Source organism: Pieris rapae, chromosome 7 (assembly GCF_905147795.1).
Source record: "Pieris rapae chromosome 7, ilPieRapa1.1, whole genome shotgun sequence".
In the NCBI taxonomy this organism is placed as follows: domain Eukaryota; kingdom Metazoa; phylum Arthropoda; class Insecta; order Lepidoptera; family Pieridae; genus Pieris; species Pieris rapae.
The window spans coordinates 2701346-2719408 of record NC_059515.1 but is presented as its reverse complement, the minus strand read 5'-3'; the positions used below and the strand labels follow the sequence as shown (position 1 = coordinate 2719408).

Here is an 18063-nt window from a genome sequence, read left to right as displayed (position 1 = left end):
ATTCCTGAATTAAAATATCAAAAGTAAACAGTAGTGGTAGAGTATAATGAGATTTATGTATACTACAGCATATGTCTTAAGGATCATATAAATATGTACATTTTATAGCAATTTATGGTTTGCTTTCATTACAGCAAGTATACATTTCCATTACAATATCTGGTTTTGGTAAATAAGTAAATAATAAATGTAAAAAAATAAACAATTATGGATAGAGAATTTACTTTTCTATATTTTTTTCACAATTAGAAAGCCATTTTTGAGGTACAAGTTTTTTATGATTCTGAATTTGTTTTATCTCATTATATAAAGCAAGATCTACAATACTAAACTGATTCTTATAAATCCATTGAATATCACTGCTTGGAAATAATTTTTTACACAAAATTGGCTTTTGAGTCTCTGATGCATTTTCAAGCAAATAGCAAGTATCTAGCAAATTTTCCATTTCATAGTCATTGTAACTGTATACAGCAGTGTTTGGGTACTGTTCACAAAGGTATCGTAAAATATTTACATTACCCCTGATTGGTAAACCAAGGGATGAAATTTTAAGTTCTGTAGTACCTGAAAGGAAACAAAATTATTTATATTAAGACATTGAATGGACTTAAATGATACCTAAAGCTTTACGAAAATAAAATTTCTAGCTTCAAGTGAGAAGTATTAAGTGTGTAGTGACAAGTAATATTCTATGGCATATGTTCCTTAGGAATAGATATAATTTAGTCAAATTAATTCTCCAAATTTTTTGTAAGCAATATCAAACTGTACCATAAACTTTCAGGCAGTGTTCATATTATTTTAATAAATAGTATTACAAATAATACTTTCTTCTATAACTGTTTTTATTAATATATGTACCAGTAATAATTAATTCAATTTTACTCAAAACAATATTTAACTTTGGTCAAAATTCCTCTTGGGAATATTTTATTTCAACAAGTTTATGATGTGCATGGGTAATAACATCCATGATACCATAGGAAACTGTTAGGTAATGAATATTTATAACTTACTTTTTTTAAATATTATCCTTAAATTTACTCTGGGTATATTGCTTCCTGCTGGTGGCAAATTTATGTTTTTGAAAAAAGCCTGAATTTTGTGAATTCTGTTAGCAAGGACAGAGGAATGAATGTGCCATGTATATTTTAGACCTGGATTTTCATGTAACAAAGGTATCAGAAACCATGGTAATTTATCTTGGTTTATAGTGATCACAACTTCATTCAGATGCTCCTGAAAAAAATTAAATTCAGTTCACTATATACATTATATAAGAAAGCTACTGGAATATGTGTAAATCCTATCTACAATGAAATATTAAGCAGTTTTATGAGATAGAGATAATATCTATTTTCCAATATCTTTTTCTTGTAACTGATCACTAACTAATAAATTAAAAAAATATTAAATTCTTCTTTCAGTGCTTCACAGTACTTTTTAAGGATTACCTTTATGGGTTTTGGCACAAGGATAGAATTATCTTCTTTTATATTATCAAAGTTGCAAGAAGACCTTATTATATTTATTTGCTCATGAAGTTTATCCAACTTCTTTAGTAGTTGTTTTTGTCTTTCCTCAAGATCTAACATAGCTGTATGTGATGTATTCTGAAAAAAGCAAGAGTTATCTTAACAACTTCCATGTCAGATGAGTCACAGGAATGGTATGGGATAAGTTGACGAGTCACAGGTGACTCATTTCTCTATACAGATTTAGGCACTATTTTTGTAATGAATGTGACAGGATACGTTTTTTTATTACAATTGAATATATGGCAAACAACCTAAAGTTTTCAATAAAAAAAAACTCTGTAACGTAAGACTGTCTTTTTTTGTGAGGTCATTTTTGTTTTGGGTAACTCTGGTGAGATTACATTCAATCAATCAAATCTATCCTCACCATGTAAAGATTTAGAACGTGATATTGGAGGAATTATGATTTATACAGAAATCTCTATGCTTTTCACTATAATTTAGAATAGTTATAATGATCCGATGTTCCTGCAGCCCCTACATGGGTCTTGGCCTCAGATTGCATTAATGATTTTAATCATTGTAATTTTTAACACATGCAGGCAATCAGCTATCTGTGTCTGACATATGACATTGATTTTGGGGTTTGAGACATGAGCTACCTTGTAATGTTTGTCTACACAGTTGGAGAAAATGCAGAGGAGAAAATAAATTCTATTGGTGCACAGTGTTATTTAAACACAACAACATCACTCTGTTCTTAAATAATTTAGGTTACTAAAAATAGAATTTTATTGATTGAAACCTTGACTAATTGTATAACCTGGTCACATATTTTTATATCAATGTCATCTTTGGAAACTTCTTGCGTAGGATTCCTCATATTATACATGCAAGTTGGTAGATCTATACAACTATTCATTGGAACAATATTTTTCATTAAATACATTGTCCGCGCCAGTCTGAAATTTGCAACAAATGTGCACTGATTTTGACTTAAAATAATTATATTGGGTTTTTAAAGGTTAGTTAGATTTCTATAAGAATACACTTTTGTAAATTAAATATTTAAAATAATAACAACGAGAACACCATACATAGTTTAGTGAATAAAAAATTTAAAAAAAATCACCTTTCCACTATCCACGACAACTAATATTTTATATATATTTTTCCAATGCAAAATGCAGGGTAAGCAAGAGTCAAGGGCACAGAACAATATTAGCCATAGGCAACGTTTCTTTTTTAGAAATGGAATCTTGCTGTTTGAGCCTTTACAGAGGCCATAGTCAAGATACCCTAGCAGTAATTTATATAGAAATTAGAAAGACGAAAATTAAATTGTATGAAAGTTTGTGGTAATACTGGTAGTATTAGCCTCATTTCCACTACACCTTTTATATCAGAAAATGTGATTTTTATTTTGCCGTCATTCTTGCATATTTTTACTATGTTTTTTATTTCATTTATGGTTTTGAAAATCATACATGTACTATTATTAGTATTTTCTGTCTATAATCATCTGTAATTAGGCTTCCGTGCGTAATAAGATTCATTCTCAGTTCTCACCACCTCGTAGGTTTGTCGAGGTAGGCTGCTCAGGTATGCCCTCTTGTTTCGTTCCATTTATATTTTATCAACCTTATACGTTTATTTGATTTGTCTAATTTTACTGTTATTTACAAATTCATAATAATTTAAATTATATATTTTTTGTAAAAATTAGGAACCACGCTTTTTCGATTTCCCGCCAAGAAAATCTTTACCCAAGTCGGATAATAATCAAAGAGCATAATCTATGTGTTTATTTTACTTAGTTGTAACGTTACATCACAGTAATACTAACTTTTCAAACCTCAACATAGTCTGTATCATAAAATATAGTGCTCAATGCACACAATCTATTCATTCCATCATTACCGAGCCATAATAACTATTATAACTCCTGTAAAATAAAAAAAATCAGCCACCATTATGCGTAATTTCTTTAAGACATAAAACACCAAAATTATTCGGTCAACTTTCTGCAAGTCTATAATGAATTATGAATATTGAATTGTATTGTATTGAATGATATTTGTTTATTTATCTTAAATATTAAAAGCCAAAATTCATTTACACATTTTAATTCATATATTATAATTATGCCGCAGGGTAACACAAGCTTGAAACATATTGACTCGATAAATGGAAAAAGAAAATGGCTGCCATCTTCGGAAATAGCTTAATTTTTACGACGTGCGCCCGTTGAATGTATTTGTGTTATTTAGTGTCTGCCAAGTCATATTTGCCATTAAAATATTTTTCTTCAACAAAATACTCAATTTGTCATATATTCTGTTGTTAATATTTTAAGTGAAATATTTTTTTTTATTAGCATAAAAATTCAATAAACCACAAGGTACAAAATCAACATGGCGGGTTAAAAACCAGCCAATAGGCGCTCAGAATCAAGCGTTTGAGAATTGCATGAATAGGTACCTACCTACCTATTCACATTTCGCGTCACGAAAAGCTTTTGGTGCCTTCTGTAAAATAAATAAAAATTACATTATGTATGTACTGTTAGCAGTGAACTTAAAAACTTGCGATTTAAAAGTGGAGGTGTAAAATGACAGTAATTTTGTGATTTGTGACAATAGTTTTGTGCTAAGCGTCGTATGAGGCTGAGATTATGAATCCTTTGGATTTACGATGAAGCTAAATAATATTGGTAACATTTTGTTTTTGTAAACAAGAATGTGTTTGCGATACACGTGCGAAATAGTGTTTAATTGACAGTTGTAACTAATGATGTCGGGGAGGGGGGCTAAAAAACGCGGGAGACCCCCAAAATCCGGCAATTTTGAAAAGAACAGGAAATTTCAATATCATTTATTAAAGAAACCTAAATATTTGCAAGCTCAAAATATTGGAACCGGATCATTAACGAGTACTCCATCTGCATCAAGAGCGTCATCGCCACAAGGTAGTGATACTAGCAAACGTAGTACTCGAAAACAAAGAGGTGGGAAATCACACAAAAGTAGAAGAGGTGGTCTATCTAATGCTTATTCGAGAAGAGGATATAATCCTCATGCAGCAGATTATCATGAATCGGAATATCACTATGGATCCGATTTTGGAGATGAGTTTAGCGATCGATCAGAGCCTGAAGAGGAGCGAGTTAGTGAGAGCTCAGATGGTTCCGGGAGTGATGGTGCTGGAAGTGATAGTGACTTCTCTGTTTGCTCTATAAACTCTGCAGCAGGAACTCCACGAAAATCAGTTTCGAATTTTAATAGAGTTCCTAGTCCTGATCCTCTATGGCTTCAGCAAGAACGTCAAATTCCCAATTTAGTACTTCCAGCCTCATCTGATGACTTAATAATTCCTCATAGTTTAGTTTTGCAAGTGGTTGGTGTTTATGAAGTCTTACGCCACTTTAGGCATCTTGTTCGGTTATCACCTTTCAGATTAGAAGACTTGTGCGCTGCAGTTAGCTGTAATGAGCAAAGTACACTACTAACAGAAGTACATATAATGCTATTGAAAGCACTATTACGGGAGGAAGATGCCCAACAAACTCATTATGGTCCTTTAGACCATAAAGATAGTGTCAATATAACACTGTTTCTATTAGATGTCATGACATGGCCAGAAGTATTGAGAGCTTATGTGGATAGTGACAAAACATTTGATAAAAATGTATCAAGAATTTTGAATTCTTGTGAATATCCTTTCACAACTGTTGAGGATCGCCTTGCTGTTCTGCAGTTTTTGTGTAATCAATTTCTTATTACTAATCCAGTTCGTGATGATTTGATTAGTGAAGGTATAATTTTTATTTAATTTATTGTATTATTCATATGATATAGACATTTAAGAATTGATTTGCCTAGCTTGTTAATCACCAGCATTATATTCTAGAATTTTAGAGTAATTTCATAATTTGTTGTAAATATTGTACCATTCTCAGTTTAAAATACTGAAAACTATATTTTTGTTGCAGCACCTATACAATATGATGATCATTGTAGAGTATGTCACCGCCTAGGTGATTTATTGTGTTGTGAAACATGTCCAGCAGTATATCACCTTGAATGTGTTGATCCTCCACTAGAAGACGTGCCTTCTGAAGACTGGCAATGTTCATTATGTAAACAACATAAAACTGTTGGTGTTACTGATTGTGTATCTGATGCTGAAAAACAAGGATTACTTTGTCGTCATGAACACCTTGGTTTTGATAGGCATGGTAGAAAATATTGGTTTATCTCAAGACGGATATTTATGTAAGTAATGATTATGTATTTTTTTTTCATTTTGGTTGTTATTTAGACAGAATTATTTAAAAAATATGACCCATGATTTATTCATTCCAGTGAGGCAGAAAATAGTGATGTCTGGTATTACACAACAGCAGACCAGTTTCAAGAATTACTAAATATCTTAGATTCTAAGGAAATGGAAGCTCCCCTTGTTCATGAATTGCTTGAAATGAAGTCTGAGATTCTTCGACAAATGGATATTACAGAAAAACTAACTAATCAAGCTAAAGGAAACAGGAAGTCATATTTAGAAGTACAGAATGCTACTATTCTTAAAAAGAAAATGTCAAAAGAAACACATAAACAGCAAGGATTCAGTATTAATGATGATGATAAGGGGTCAGATTCACTTGTCACTGATGGAGATATTGTAAATGAAGTAACTGTGTCTAGTGAGGACAATGAAAAATATGAAGAAAATGAAACCTATAATCCTGATGACAAAAGCACTAATAAAAATAAGTTAATAAAGAAAAATGATGAAGGTAATCATAACATTTAGGTCAATTGCTGGATTCTTATTATTGAGTTTCCATAATGAAGCCAATTTGCTATGTGCAATTGAAATATGAGACATTTTAGAGTCTGTTAATGTTCTAAAAATATTTATTTCACTTAGTGCATCAATCATTATGGCAATTTAGTTAAAAATGTTTGCTCTATAGACATCTAAAGTACAAAAAAATATGTATGGATAATATAAAATAATAAGAATTTTCATGCATATGTTTAATAATATCATATTTTCAGTGTCTGAACGTCTTACAAGACAAAGATCAAATCAAATCTCAAATGGAACATACTTATTTAAGCTTGGAAATGAAAATGTATTTAAGACTTATGTCAATCAATATACATGTAATCCATTAGCCCTAAATAAGCCCCAGAGAAATGAAGAGCGCGATAAGAAGAGATATATTTCACACAAGTTTTCACTATCATCCGGACAGGATTTCAAATGGATTGGTTTATTAAATGGTATGTAAAAATTTTATTCAAGCTGCAGTATTTATTTTCTTACTGTTGTAGTATTTTTCTTATTTTTATAGTTTTAAATCAGCCTTATGTGCTTATATTATATCTTACTTTGACAATTGTTTGTACATTAAAACTTGCCAATAGTTTTTATTAATAAAAACATTTTTATTTTAGCGACCAAGCCATTATTAGTAGCAACATTGCGTCAAACACTCCTACACTTGGAGTCTAATATAGTAATACAATTCATGCATCCCAATTGGAGCCTCCTTAGGAAGCCCTGGGTGCAAGCTGTGCAGCTCTGTCAAGCGCCTAGAGACTTTGCAAGAGCGCTTTGTGTCTTACAGGTAATTTTACATTTTAATTTATAATATGTACATTGTTTTAGCAATAAAAATGTTTGTATATTAAAATTCAATTTAGGGGAACTTATAATTAATTATGAAAAAAATTATAGGCATGCATTAGAAGTGTGGTGTGGGTACCAGCATGGCATGAACAGCTGGGTCATGTACGGCTAATGCGGACTACTGCCCTAGAGCGTGAAGAACGTAAGAAAATCGACAAGAGAGAAAAAAAAGAAAGGGATGAGGAAGAAGAACGCTACCGCACCGCATACAACTTTGTTAAATACTCCTTAGGTCTTCACAATCAGGTAATATCATATAGAATTTATTTAAACAAACATATAAATATGTACATATATATATATATATATTAATTACTATTTTGATATACATACTATATATAGATATATATATAGTTTATATATGATTTATGTATCAGGTTTGGAAACAAAAAGGTGAAGAATATAGAATTCATGGCCAGTGGGGTTGGCTCTGGAATTCATCTACTAGAAAGTTTAAAAAGCGATACAAGTCTATAAAATTGGGTTTGAGCAGTGGACCTGCAAAAATAGCAGTTAGGGTAAGAGAAGGAAGCATCATTAAAGTGTTGGCTGTAGAACCTAAGACATATGATTACCTAACATCTGATGGCTCTACTGATCAAGATGTTTTAGCAAAATGTAAGTAAATATATCAAGACATACCAATTACTTATAAAGTTATATAGCTTTAATTGAAAACAAAATTTAGATACTTGTTTTAGTTTTTATTATACACCTTCTTTTCTTAATTTTATTTTTCTATTGGGACATTAACTAGTAATTAACTTTTAGTACCCCCATCAATGAGAAATATGACATTGGAAAAGGATGTTGAAGATTTTGAGGAAATTAATGTAGAGAAAGCATTAAGTTCCACTGTAAGACAGTACTATCCTAAAATTGCAAGAAAATCCAAATTAGATGATCTTTTGGCTCGGCGTACATACTTAAAGTTCATGGAGGAAAAAAAAATTGGAAACCTTTTAGAGAAAGTGAAAAAAGAAGAAGAAGAGGTAAGAAACGAAGAAGACAAGAGTATTGATATTGAAACTGAAGATTCAGAAACCGATGTGACAAACATGTGTAATACAACCAATAATGATAACCAAGAAAATAATTCTATAAGTAGCGAAATATCTACTCTGCGTGAGCAATATTTAGTATTAAGTGGAATTACCAAGCAGTACAATTGTTATTCCATAGATTGTAGGAATGCTGAAACAGTCTTAAACCACACCGGATTAAAAGTAAATTGTTATTCACCATTGTGTATCGAAAAAGCTAATTTGCTAAATAAACTCCTGTCATTGTTAAAAAGTAGTTCTGCCAACAACAAAGGTTTTGGTTTAAACTCACAGGAAAATAATAAAATGTCAATATTAGAGCAATATCTCCTAGGCAAAAGATCTAATTCAAATGAAAATATTTTGACTGATCTACTGTCGGCAGTTGCATGTGCCCAAGATTGTGACAATAGAAATACAGATTGCTTCATCAAGCGAAAGTCCAGTAGTGACTCTGAATCCAACCTGAAAATGGAAAGAAGTGACACCAATATGCCTTTTGCTGATAGTATTCTTAAAAGTGAAAATACTTTAGATGAGTGTGCCGTTCCAGCTGTTGGAAATGAAATGGATATAGACATAGGCAATAACAACATTGATGATAGTGATGTGGAAATCGGACCTTTGAAGGAGCTTACGGAAAGTGATTGTCAGAATGCAGAAAGCGGCGACGATAAGTCCCGTCCCCCTATTCCCAAGTTAAAAATAACAAGAGGGAAGTTGGCGAAGTTAAATAAAGAAGCAAAAAATTATGAATGTTCCGTGAAGACTGAAAAAACAGAAGACGTACCCAAGTATCGAGCTGCAATAAATAGACGATTTGGGGCAAAAAGTATCAAGAAGGAAGAAAAAGCAATCAAAGAAGAGAAGACTGAATGTGGAATCGTTAGAATTTATTCTACAGAAAAACCATGTGGAAAACTTTATCTAAAAAGAGTCCAAACATCCGCAACTGAAAAGAAAAAGAAGAGGACGCCGGTGAAGTATCCACCTTGTTCATCATTTCACACGAAAAGTAAAACAAAAACCATAATGGTTCTGCCTAACCATGAACTGAGAAAATTGAGTCGACAAGGAGGTCACTCGACGGTGCAAGGATTCAGCCATAGTGCTAAGCCAAATCAGCTGGTTTGGCCGTATCCTTGTCCTAGGCCTCTGTTCAAAACCTGTTGGTTGTATAGAACAGTGAACCTCCAGTGGTTGGCCAGCGCCGCCCTGCAGCTCAGAGTGATGTGGGCATGCCTGCGCTGGGACGACATGGCAGCCAAAGCCGCCACGGCTGACGGCAAACACCAGCTCACCACGGACACCGAAATCGTTTCCTTGGAGCTTTTGAAACATCGTCACGTCGGCCAATTTTCGGAAAAGACACAATATCTAAGACGGCGGGTTGTCATTCCTCTCGAACTACCCAAAACCGTGCGTGAGGTGACGTCCATTCGCAGCGGTTTAAGGAAACGGAAACGAGCCGAATCTCCACAAAATACAGAACCGCAGGTCAGTTTGTTTTCCTTTTTTTGTTATATTTCACTTGTTTTTCATTTCATATATTATATTTTTAAACGAGTAATTCTTGTATATATATAATTGGAATCTCGGGATCGGCTCCAACGATTTTCATGAAATTTAGTATACGGGGGTTTCGGGGGCGATAAATCGATCTAGCTAGGAATAAATGATAGAAAATAACAAAAAGGTGGTGTTTGAGTAGTCCCAATTTAAACTGAAAAATGAATCTTCCTGACATCTATCGGCGAATAATAATACTATTTTTATTAAATTGCTTTAACGACACAACAACACTAAAGCTATTCCAGCATATATAATCTATATTGTTCATATTTCATCATTTTATTAGTATGTAATTCGTACTTATATATAATTTCCAAAAACACAATTTATATATTCGGCCATCCAGGTACTAGTTAGTATATTTGTTCAGCAGACACGTTGAGCTTATGAGACAAGATTAGAGGCACTAATGTTACCATAATTAAGTGTGGATTTGTGAAAACTGTAGGTAACGGAAGAATGGGTAGACGAGGACAAGTTGGAACTATGGGAGGTGCGTCAATACGGAGAGCGGTCGGAGCGGATGACGCCAGTGACGCGCACCACCACCGGCAAATTGCCCCTCAGGGGTCGGGCGCCAACACCTCCCCCCGCCCACGCGGCTGACATCAAGGACAAGATGGAGCAGCAGCTGCGTGAGCAACGCGCTGCCCACCAGCAGAAGAGAGCGCTCGAGATGTCACAAGGTATACAGATATTGTTACGTTTTGTTATTGCTTTGTTTGTCTGATCGCTTATGAACCGAAAGGGCTATTCCAAAATTATCAATCAGTTCAATCAATCAGCGATTAATATTTCGATTAGCCTTACTTTTCAATAATTTTTTATTTTTTTTAATATTATGTAATACATTTTTTTTTAGATAAATCCAAGGGAACGCTCAACCACAATTCAGGGAAAAATACTTTGTCGACGCTATTGACTGCGAACACCCCTACGTCGGGCGGACAGAAGAATGTTATTGGAACTAGAAGGATAATAATGACTAAGGGAACCGACGGGACAACACGCGTTATCAGTCAGCCCGTTCAAAGTGTGAAATTGTCCAGCGAATCACCTAAATCGATGACTCCCTCCCAGAAAGAGGGCCCCCAAAAAGTTCAAATCTTCCGGGGAACCGACGGCAAGGTCACCGTCAAGGGCCTCCTGCCGGGGCAACAGTTGGTGCAGATGGCTGACGGTAAACTGCACGTGGTGATGGCGGGCCAGCAAGGCGCCACCGGGCAGTTGATCGCGGCCGCCTCGGGAAAGATTGACGCGGAAAAATGCAAAAATTTAAATGAAAAAACTCCCAAAGTTAAGCCGGAGGAGACGAAACCGGTGCAACGAGTGTTGCAGCCTTCGCAGAGCGTCACCGGCCGCCATCTGGTAGTGCAACCCGCGCAGCCGGTGGTCGGGCAAGCTTCGCAACAGGTGATGGTGCCCTCGCAGCAAGTGGTCGTCCAGCCGGCGCAGCAGCTGGTGGTGCAGGCGGGCAACGCAGGCGGTCGGGTGGCCGCCGCTGCCACGCCTCGCATGCAGGCCGTGCTGATGCAAGGACAGCTGGTGCAGCGCGCCGCTACCCCTTCCCGCGCACCCCCCGTCACCCCCATCCGCCCGCAGACGCCGCGGCCGCGCGCTCAGCAGATCGTCGTCAACAGCCCCGCCCTGGCCCAACAGCTCGCGACCGGCAAGGTGCAGCTGGCGACGGTCAACGGACAGCAGGTGCTCATCCGGCACACGGGCAACAACCAAGCGCAGATTGTCGCCCACATAGGGCAGAGCCCCGTAACCGCGCAGGCCTCTCCGGCAGCCACCACGGTGCAGGCTATGACGCCTGCGCCCGCCGTCCAGCCTGTCTCGTCGGCGCCCCCCACCCCGTCCTTGGTGAGGCCTCCGGCTCTGGTTCCCGCCTCTTCCAACTCGCCCCAACAGCTTACGGAGGATCAGATTATGGAAAAGAGGCTGCTCGCCGGACAACCGCCTGGAACTGTGATAAAGACCGTTACGGCACAGGTGTGTTTTGTTGTTGAATAATTAAATTGATTTGGCATTAAATTAGACAAGTATTGTATATTAAAATTATAAATTTCGCTCTAAGGTGATGCAGACAAGCAGCGGTCCCAGTATAGTTTTGCAGGGACTTCATGGTTATTCCTTAACTCCACAACAGTTGGGACTAGTGCAACATCAAGTCAAACAACAATTACTAAAAGGTAGCGTTTGAACATGATCCGTTCTTAAAATCCCCACTAAAAATAAGTGATATTAATTGGGCCATTTTCTTTCAGCGCAAGAGTCTACCGGCAAGCAGGGGATGTTGGGTCCGCGCAAGATGTACCTGGCGGTGCAACCCGCGCCCACGGCACTCCCCGCGCAGCCCATGCAGCCCATTCAGCCCATCCAGCCCATCCACTCTCTCACGATACCCACTCCCGCGCACCAGGTAATTTATTATTATTAATACAATCATGTCACTGCAACTGTGAAAATCTACTTCAAGCCAGCAACAGAACGAACTTGAAGACTAAAAAGCCATATATATACATTATAGAAACACAATTTTAATATTTGAATCGTATTTGTTAAATGTACAATTTTATATGCTTCCGCACGAAATAGCTGAACCATACCTGGCCACACTATATGTATCTTAATCTCATATATTTGCGGTGTTCAATTTCCGTTGTTTTAGTAATTAAAATGGCGATACGATTTTCATAGGTGTAATATACCCGCTGTACATATTTCTATAATTAATCGAATAATAAGATTTTCCGCTATACATCTCTTGAATTCGGTTCTATGTTTATTAAAATCATATCTAATGTTAATTTGTAATCCAATTCTGTGTTAGGTTATTAATAACAACGAAGACTTGTAAAATTCAGTTATTATATGGTTACTTAGCGTGTATAGTTGACAGGTTTAAACACAAAATCATATTAATTTAAAAGTACTTGAAACATCAATTAATCATTCCACACAAGGATTATTATTGAAATTTGTTAAAACGATTGAAATGATAAAATATTTTTTTAAGTGTTATTTCAAATATTTATGAATATGGTTTTGTGCCCATGATTTTAGAATTTCCTTCTAAATAGACTTCGTTTAGTATTTTTATGGATAAAATTGAAAGTACGTAGTTATCCTTACGAAAAGTGTAAAGATTTTTATAAGACTGGTTTAATATAGACTCTCATAAGCTTAGAAAGTAGGCAATGGACTGATTTGTTTGGACGATTTTATGGTCATATTTTATACCAAAGAAATAGGCTGAAAATTTTACGTTATTTGCTTGAATTGTCCTTCTAGGACTGGGAAAGGAATCGTGTCGTTTCCGCCGAATTATATTAATTGTAGTGTAATTAAAAATATTAAAATAATTTCTTATTATCAATTAATGTGGCTTTGTGGGAAGTTGCAATATACTATGTTCTACATATAAGTATGTAAATTGTGACGGTTGTAGTGAAAATTCTGTAAAAGGTGATATATTATAAAAAAAATTGGCCCTAAAGTAGAACAATTATTGCTAGCTTTAATTTACATTTAAACAGTATTATTTCACTTTTATATCGAAGCATTTCGTATTTTACTGACCAACGAAAAGGGGCATTTTATTTCTGAATATTGTACAGGGGATGGGGAATCTAAATTATTTTGATTTTAATGACTTTTATGAAAACAAAATATAAAACCATAATTCTTTAGATGTCCCATCCTTTTAAATTTACCGTCATATGAATAATGAAATCCTAGTTACTGAATTGCTCATACACCTCGTGAAATGTAAAATTGTAGTACTACATTGATATAACGGACAGTGCAATATAATCAGTAAAAAATAAAATAATATGAAAATTATTGACTTTCATTTGAATAGACCTTTATTGTTTGATCGAATTTCTGTTTTTGTTATTGCTATTTTGTGGGGGTGTATGGGCAATCTTAGTCGAGAAAATTATGTAAGAAAAGATTTCATTATGTCACACATTGTCATTAACGTATTGTAAATCAGTAAATCTATAAATGAAATTATCATATATTCCCACAAAACGTTTTTGTTTCTTATTTTTTGTTTTGTTTTTTATTTATGTTGGTAGTAGAAATATGATTTTGTATATATTCTAGGAGACAAATGAAGAAGATAGATTAAAGCGATCTTTAGTAAACGGTGAAGACAATGTGGCAGTGGCGGTTAGTAGCAAAGAAGCCGTGCCCTCGAAGCCTGAAGATATACTGGGAAATATTACTAAAACAGATATCGTTAACTCTCAAGATGAGACTCTAAATAATAAATTTATCCTCACTCCTGACTACATCCAACAGAGTAAGTATTGACTTCATCAAGTTTTAATGCCAGGTTTACATTCATAGCAATGTTACAAAAGTTAATATAATTCAAAAAGTTACAAAATATACCAATTATGTTTACATTGCTTTGTTACATATTGTTCAATTCTATATTGTTCTTTTCATTTGCGTAATGAATTCGCAGCAATCAAAAGTGCCTTAAAGCAAGAGAACTTGAATCCTGAAATCGAGGAGAAACTACTGCAACTACAGCGGTACCAAGAGAAACAGATGAAGCCCGAGATTGTGGAGCGCGAAGTGCGGGCTCTCCCACCTCCCGTCATCTCTCCCTCTCCTTCGCCCCCCGCGCCTGCTCCCCGCCGCCGTCCCCCCATCCGTCACGACGATGACGACGAGTGGGTCGAGACGAGCCCGCGGAAGCGAGGTCGAGCTCGTCCACCCTCCCCGATCCCCAATGTCACTCCTCCCAACCCGACAGCCTCGCCCCGCGCCCCTCCCAGACACGTCCCCGTGATTGCACAGCCCCTGCACGCTCCCCCTGCGCCGGCCCCTCCGACGCCTCCCAGAGCCGTCCCGGTCCCAAACCCCGCGCCCCTCTCGGCCGCCGACGAGCGACGACGCACAGCGACGAACAACTCGCGCCTGCAAATGATACTGTTCAAACACAAGGAGATGCTCAAAAAAGATATCATCAAGAAGCGCGGGCTGTTGGAGAAGGAGCTTGGTGTTGAAATACAGGTGTTTATTTTTATTGTATTGATATTGGTTTTAAAAAAATGTGTACTAGGTATAATGGCTTAAATTTACATGCACATCATTGTACTGTATATTGTAGTGAAGAATAACTCATATTATGTATTAAAATTAACTTTACATCCTAACTTATTTATCTGATTATAAACTGTTTTAGAAGGAGTTGTCTGCTGAATTGGCTCTAAGAACTCGTGCCGAGAGAACTAAACAAGAAGAAGTCCGAGGCAAAAAACGAACGACCTCGGTCAGTCGCGATGCAACTCCGAAGACTAAGAAGTCAGTCAAAAAAGAGAAACTCTTGTGTATATGTCGGACTCCATATGATAATACCAAGTAAGTTTTATTCAGACCGACTGTGCCTTTTTTTTAAATCGGCTAATGTTAGCGGTAATAAATACTATCATGATATTATTTCTTCACATGGAAATTTATGAATGTAAGCTGCGAATCTGGCGCCACCAAATGGACAAACATGTCATTAAAAATACAGACAATAATTAATTATATTATTGACACATTACTTTAAAATACACAAAACTTTATAATACTTTCTAAATTCATGCTAAATAATTATGTTTATTTATTTAACATTATATATTTAAAACTATTTTTTTTAGACCAGATTTCCGAAGTTTGACAATACTAATGTTAGAATATAATTATGAATATGGTGGTCGCGTCTGCCTAAGAATATTAATATAATAATTTAATTCTTGACATTATACTTTTTTCAAATGATTCACAGCTACATTTATATGTAAATCACTATTATTTTCCATCAATTTTAAAGGATCTAATAAAAGGCTACTCCAACTGGCTTTTACCTTCCATCAAATTTTCTGCATATGCATTTTATTATTTAGTCACTATTACAATTTCGCAGATTTTACGTGGGTTGTGAACACTGCAGTAACTGGTTCCACGGCGACTGTGTCGGCGTCACTGAAGAGATGAGTAAGACTATGGAGGAGTATGTATGCTCCGAGTGCAGAAGGGCTGAAGAGACGCAAGAGCTCTACTGTCTCTGTCGGCAACCCTACGATAATTCACAGTAAGTTATTTCGACTAAACTATGACTTATTTTGAGTAGCTGTCAAGAACATAGGATATTTTAACCTACTTGAAAAAAGTGGTTAATGATTTTATAATATGATCTATTTAGGCTTCCAAGTACATACCAGTTTATTACACAACAGTTATGAGAAATTAGTTTCAATAATAAATTCAATTCACAGGTTTTACATATGCTGTGATCGATGTCAAGACTGGTTCCATGGCAGATGTGTCGGAATACTCCAGTCTGAAGCAGACAACATTGATGAATATATTTGTCCTAATTGTCAGAAAAATAATTCAGTCAACTTTGCTAATATGAAGGAACTCACGCCCAAAGATTATGACAATTTGAAACGACTCATCAAACAAATTCACTTGCATAAGAATGCGTGGCCTTTCATGGAGCCAGTTGACCCTAGGGAAGCCCCGACGTATTATAAAATAATCAAGGAGCCCATGGGTGAGCGGCTTTTGAATTTACTTATAGTTAAAAAGGAGGATTCCTTATATATTTATTTTATTTAAAAAAGATATGCGTATGAAACGATTAAGCTCTTTAAATAATAAAAAAAAAAGTGAAAGCTAGTTTGATATTCCAAACAAGTAACAACATTTCTCTATAGACTAATGCCCGAACCCAATAATGTATCCACAATCACAGATTGAAAACAATCTTGATCAGACCGTGACGGTTGATCGATCTCCTATCTGCATCCCAATAACCAAACCCTACGAAGACAATCCATTTTTCATGGATATAATGTTATCTCTTTGCTCTTTACACTCATTTTTCATAATCAATATAAAGTAAATAAAACCCGTCAAAAAATATTAAAATCTTAATATATATATTTCTTGTGTGCGTGTGTATGTGACTGAACTCCTCCTAAACGACTGGACCGATTTAGACGAAATTTTTTGTGTGTGTTCAAGGGGATCTGAGAATGGTTTAGATTCACAATTTTGTCCGCTGGACAATGTTTTTTTAATTAATTTTCAATTTATTATTTGTTGTTGATTTTGGAATGTTTTACATTGGATCCGACGGACGGCGCTACCATCGCAGTGTCAAATTTTAAATAATATTCGAATTTTAGTCTGTCCCGACAGTAAGCGCTGCGATCAAATTAAAAAAAAGTTTTGTTATCATTGTGTTATTGTAGACCATGGGCTGGATCGTTAGATATTGTCATAACATTTGAATTATAATTTTCATCAAAATGGTCCAGAATGTTTTAACTTATTAAAAAAAGTTTGAAATTTTCAAATTAAAGACGTGTAGACAGGACAACGTCTGTCACGCCACGTCACGGTCCGCTAGTATACATGTATATGTTTAAAACATAATATCAAATAGCTTTTAATAGCTTGCACCATGGACAGCTTGTATCGGCAGATGGTTATTACAATCCGTCGATTGGTTATTTTCTAATGATTAAGATATCTGTCTCAGGTGGCCGAAATTGGATTGAGATAGGTTATTGGGTTTGGGCGTAAGACAGTATTATACTTAACAGAGCTGAAATATGGACTAATAATATCTCTATTTGCAGATCTTCAAACGGTAGAAAGGAAAGTGAATGACCAAACGTATAGTACTTTGAGTGAATTTATTGGTGATATGACTAAAATATTTGACAATTGCCGATATTTTAATCCAAAAGATTCGGAATTTTATCGATGTGCCGAAGGACTTGAAGCATTTTTTGCACAAAAAATTAAATATTTTCGTGAAAAGTTATTCGAAACCACACAATGATAGAAGTGCTTGTGAATTAAACTAAGTGTGTACGAGATTGTGTCGGTTTATTTAGAGATGTATCTATTATTTTACTACTCTTTGTGATCTGTATCATCTGTAAATTGTAAAGTGAAGTCGAGGAAGAAAATAAACTGTATAAATTATTTCTATAGTATATATTAAGATGTCAGCTTAATGTTAAGTATTTATTGTATTTATTCATGCTTATCACACGGACATTTCATAAGCTGACATGCTCTTCTCGGAAGAATATTATGTACCTATATACATTTATATGAATAAAATACATTATGTTAGCTATAACTTGACTTGAGTTACTTTGGTAGTGCATAGCATAGGTAAAACTTATTGTATGTAAGAAATAAATTTTTTATTAACATACACGAATTTTGTTTGATTT

General features: G+C 35.3%; 2 protein-coding genes across 6 annotated transcripts; one reads left to right on the top strand and one right to left on the bottom strand.

Moving 5' to 3' along the window:
* Positions 1–24: 24 nt before the first annotated feature.
* Positions 25–2705, bottom strand: LOC110992751. Of its 4 annotated transcripts, none has more exons than XM_022258690.2 (5): positions 2614–2705; positions 2287–2443; positions 1458–1616; positions 1020–1242; positions 25–567 (listed from the first exon to the last, which is right to left on the bottom strand). In XM_022258690.2, exons 2-5 carry the CDS (start codon positions 2428–2430, stop codon positions 221–223), a joined length of 873 nt encoding a protein of 290 aa, XP_022114382.2. In that variant the 5' UTR covers positions 2431–2443; positions 2614–2705; the 3' UTR covers positions 25–220. The 4 variants fall into 4 exon arrangements, with proteins under 4 accessions (XP_022114382.2, XP_022114383.2, XP_022114387.2 ...); XM_022258691.2 differs by having other exon boundaries at positions 2305–2443; XM_022258695.2 differs by lacking the exons at positions 2287–2443; positions 2614–2705 and adding an exon at positions 2144–2263.
* Positions 2706–3658: 953 nt separating this feature from the next.
* Positions 3659–18046, top strand: LOC110992772 (nucleosome-remodeling factor subunit NURF301). Of its 2 annotated transcripts, none has more exons than XM_022258729.2 (18): positions 3659–5295; positions 5473–5755; positions 5846–6276; positions 6542–6769; positions 6944–7116; positions 7227–7424; positions 7556–7796; positions 7950–9718; positions 10242–10479; positions 10656–11788; positions 11874–11988; positions 12064–12218; positions 13910–14108; positions 14277–14830; positions 15006–15178; positions 15729–15896; positions 16081–16361; positions 17455–18046. In XM_022258729.2, the coding sequence occupies exons 1-18, from the start codon at positions 4272–4274 to the stop codon at positions 17658–17660; spliced, it is 7569 nt and encodes a 2522-aa protein (XP_022114421.2). In that variant the 5' UTR covers positions 3659–4271; the 3' UTR covers positions 17661–18046. The 2 variants fall into 2 exon arrangements, with proteins under 2 accessions (XP_022114421.2, XP_022114420.2); XM_022258728.2 differs by having other exon boundaries at positions 3660–5295; positions 15003–15178.
* Positions 18047–18063: the final 17 nt, after the last annotated feature.

What these genes read in the sequence shown, in the direction of transcription:
- LOC110992751 (XM_022258690.2), bottom strand. Translation starts at nt 2,430, where the DNA reads ATGTATTTAATGAAAAATATTGTTCCAATGAATAGTTGTATAGATCTA. An exon ending in AGGTTATACAATTAGTCAAG is followed by an intron (nt 1,617 to 2,286) that starts GTTTCAATCAAT and finishes TGCTTTTTTCAG; the next exon opens with AATACATCACATACAGCTAT. An exon ending in AAGGATAATATTTAAAAAAA is followed by an intron (nt 568 to 1,019) that starts GTAAGTTATAAA and finishes GTTTCCTTTCAG; the next exon opens with GTACTACAGAACTTAAAATT.
- LOC110992772 (XM_022258728.2), top strand. Translation starts at nt 4,272, where the DNA reads ATGATGTCGGGGAGGGGGGCTAAAAAACGCGGGAGACCCCCAAAATCC. An exon ending in TGATGATTTGATTAGTGAAG is followed by an intron (nt 5,296 to 5,472) that starts GTATAATTTTTA and finishes TTTTTGTTGCAG; the next exon opens with CACCTATACAATATGATGAT. An exon ending in GAGCGCTTTGTGTCTTACAG is followed by an intron (nt 7,117 to 7,226) that starts GTAATTTTACAT and finishes AAAAAATTATAG; the next exon opens with GCATGCATTAGAAGTGTGGT.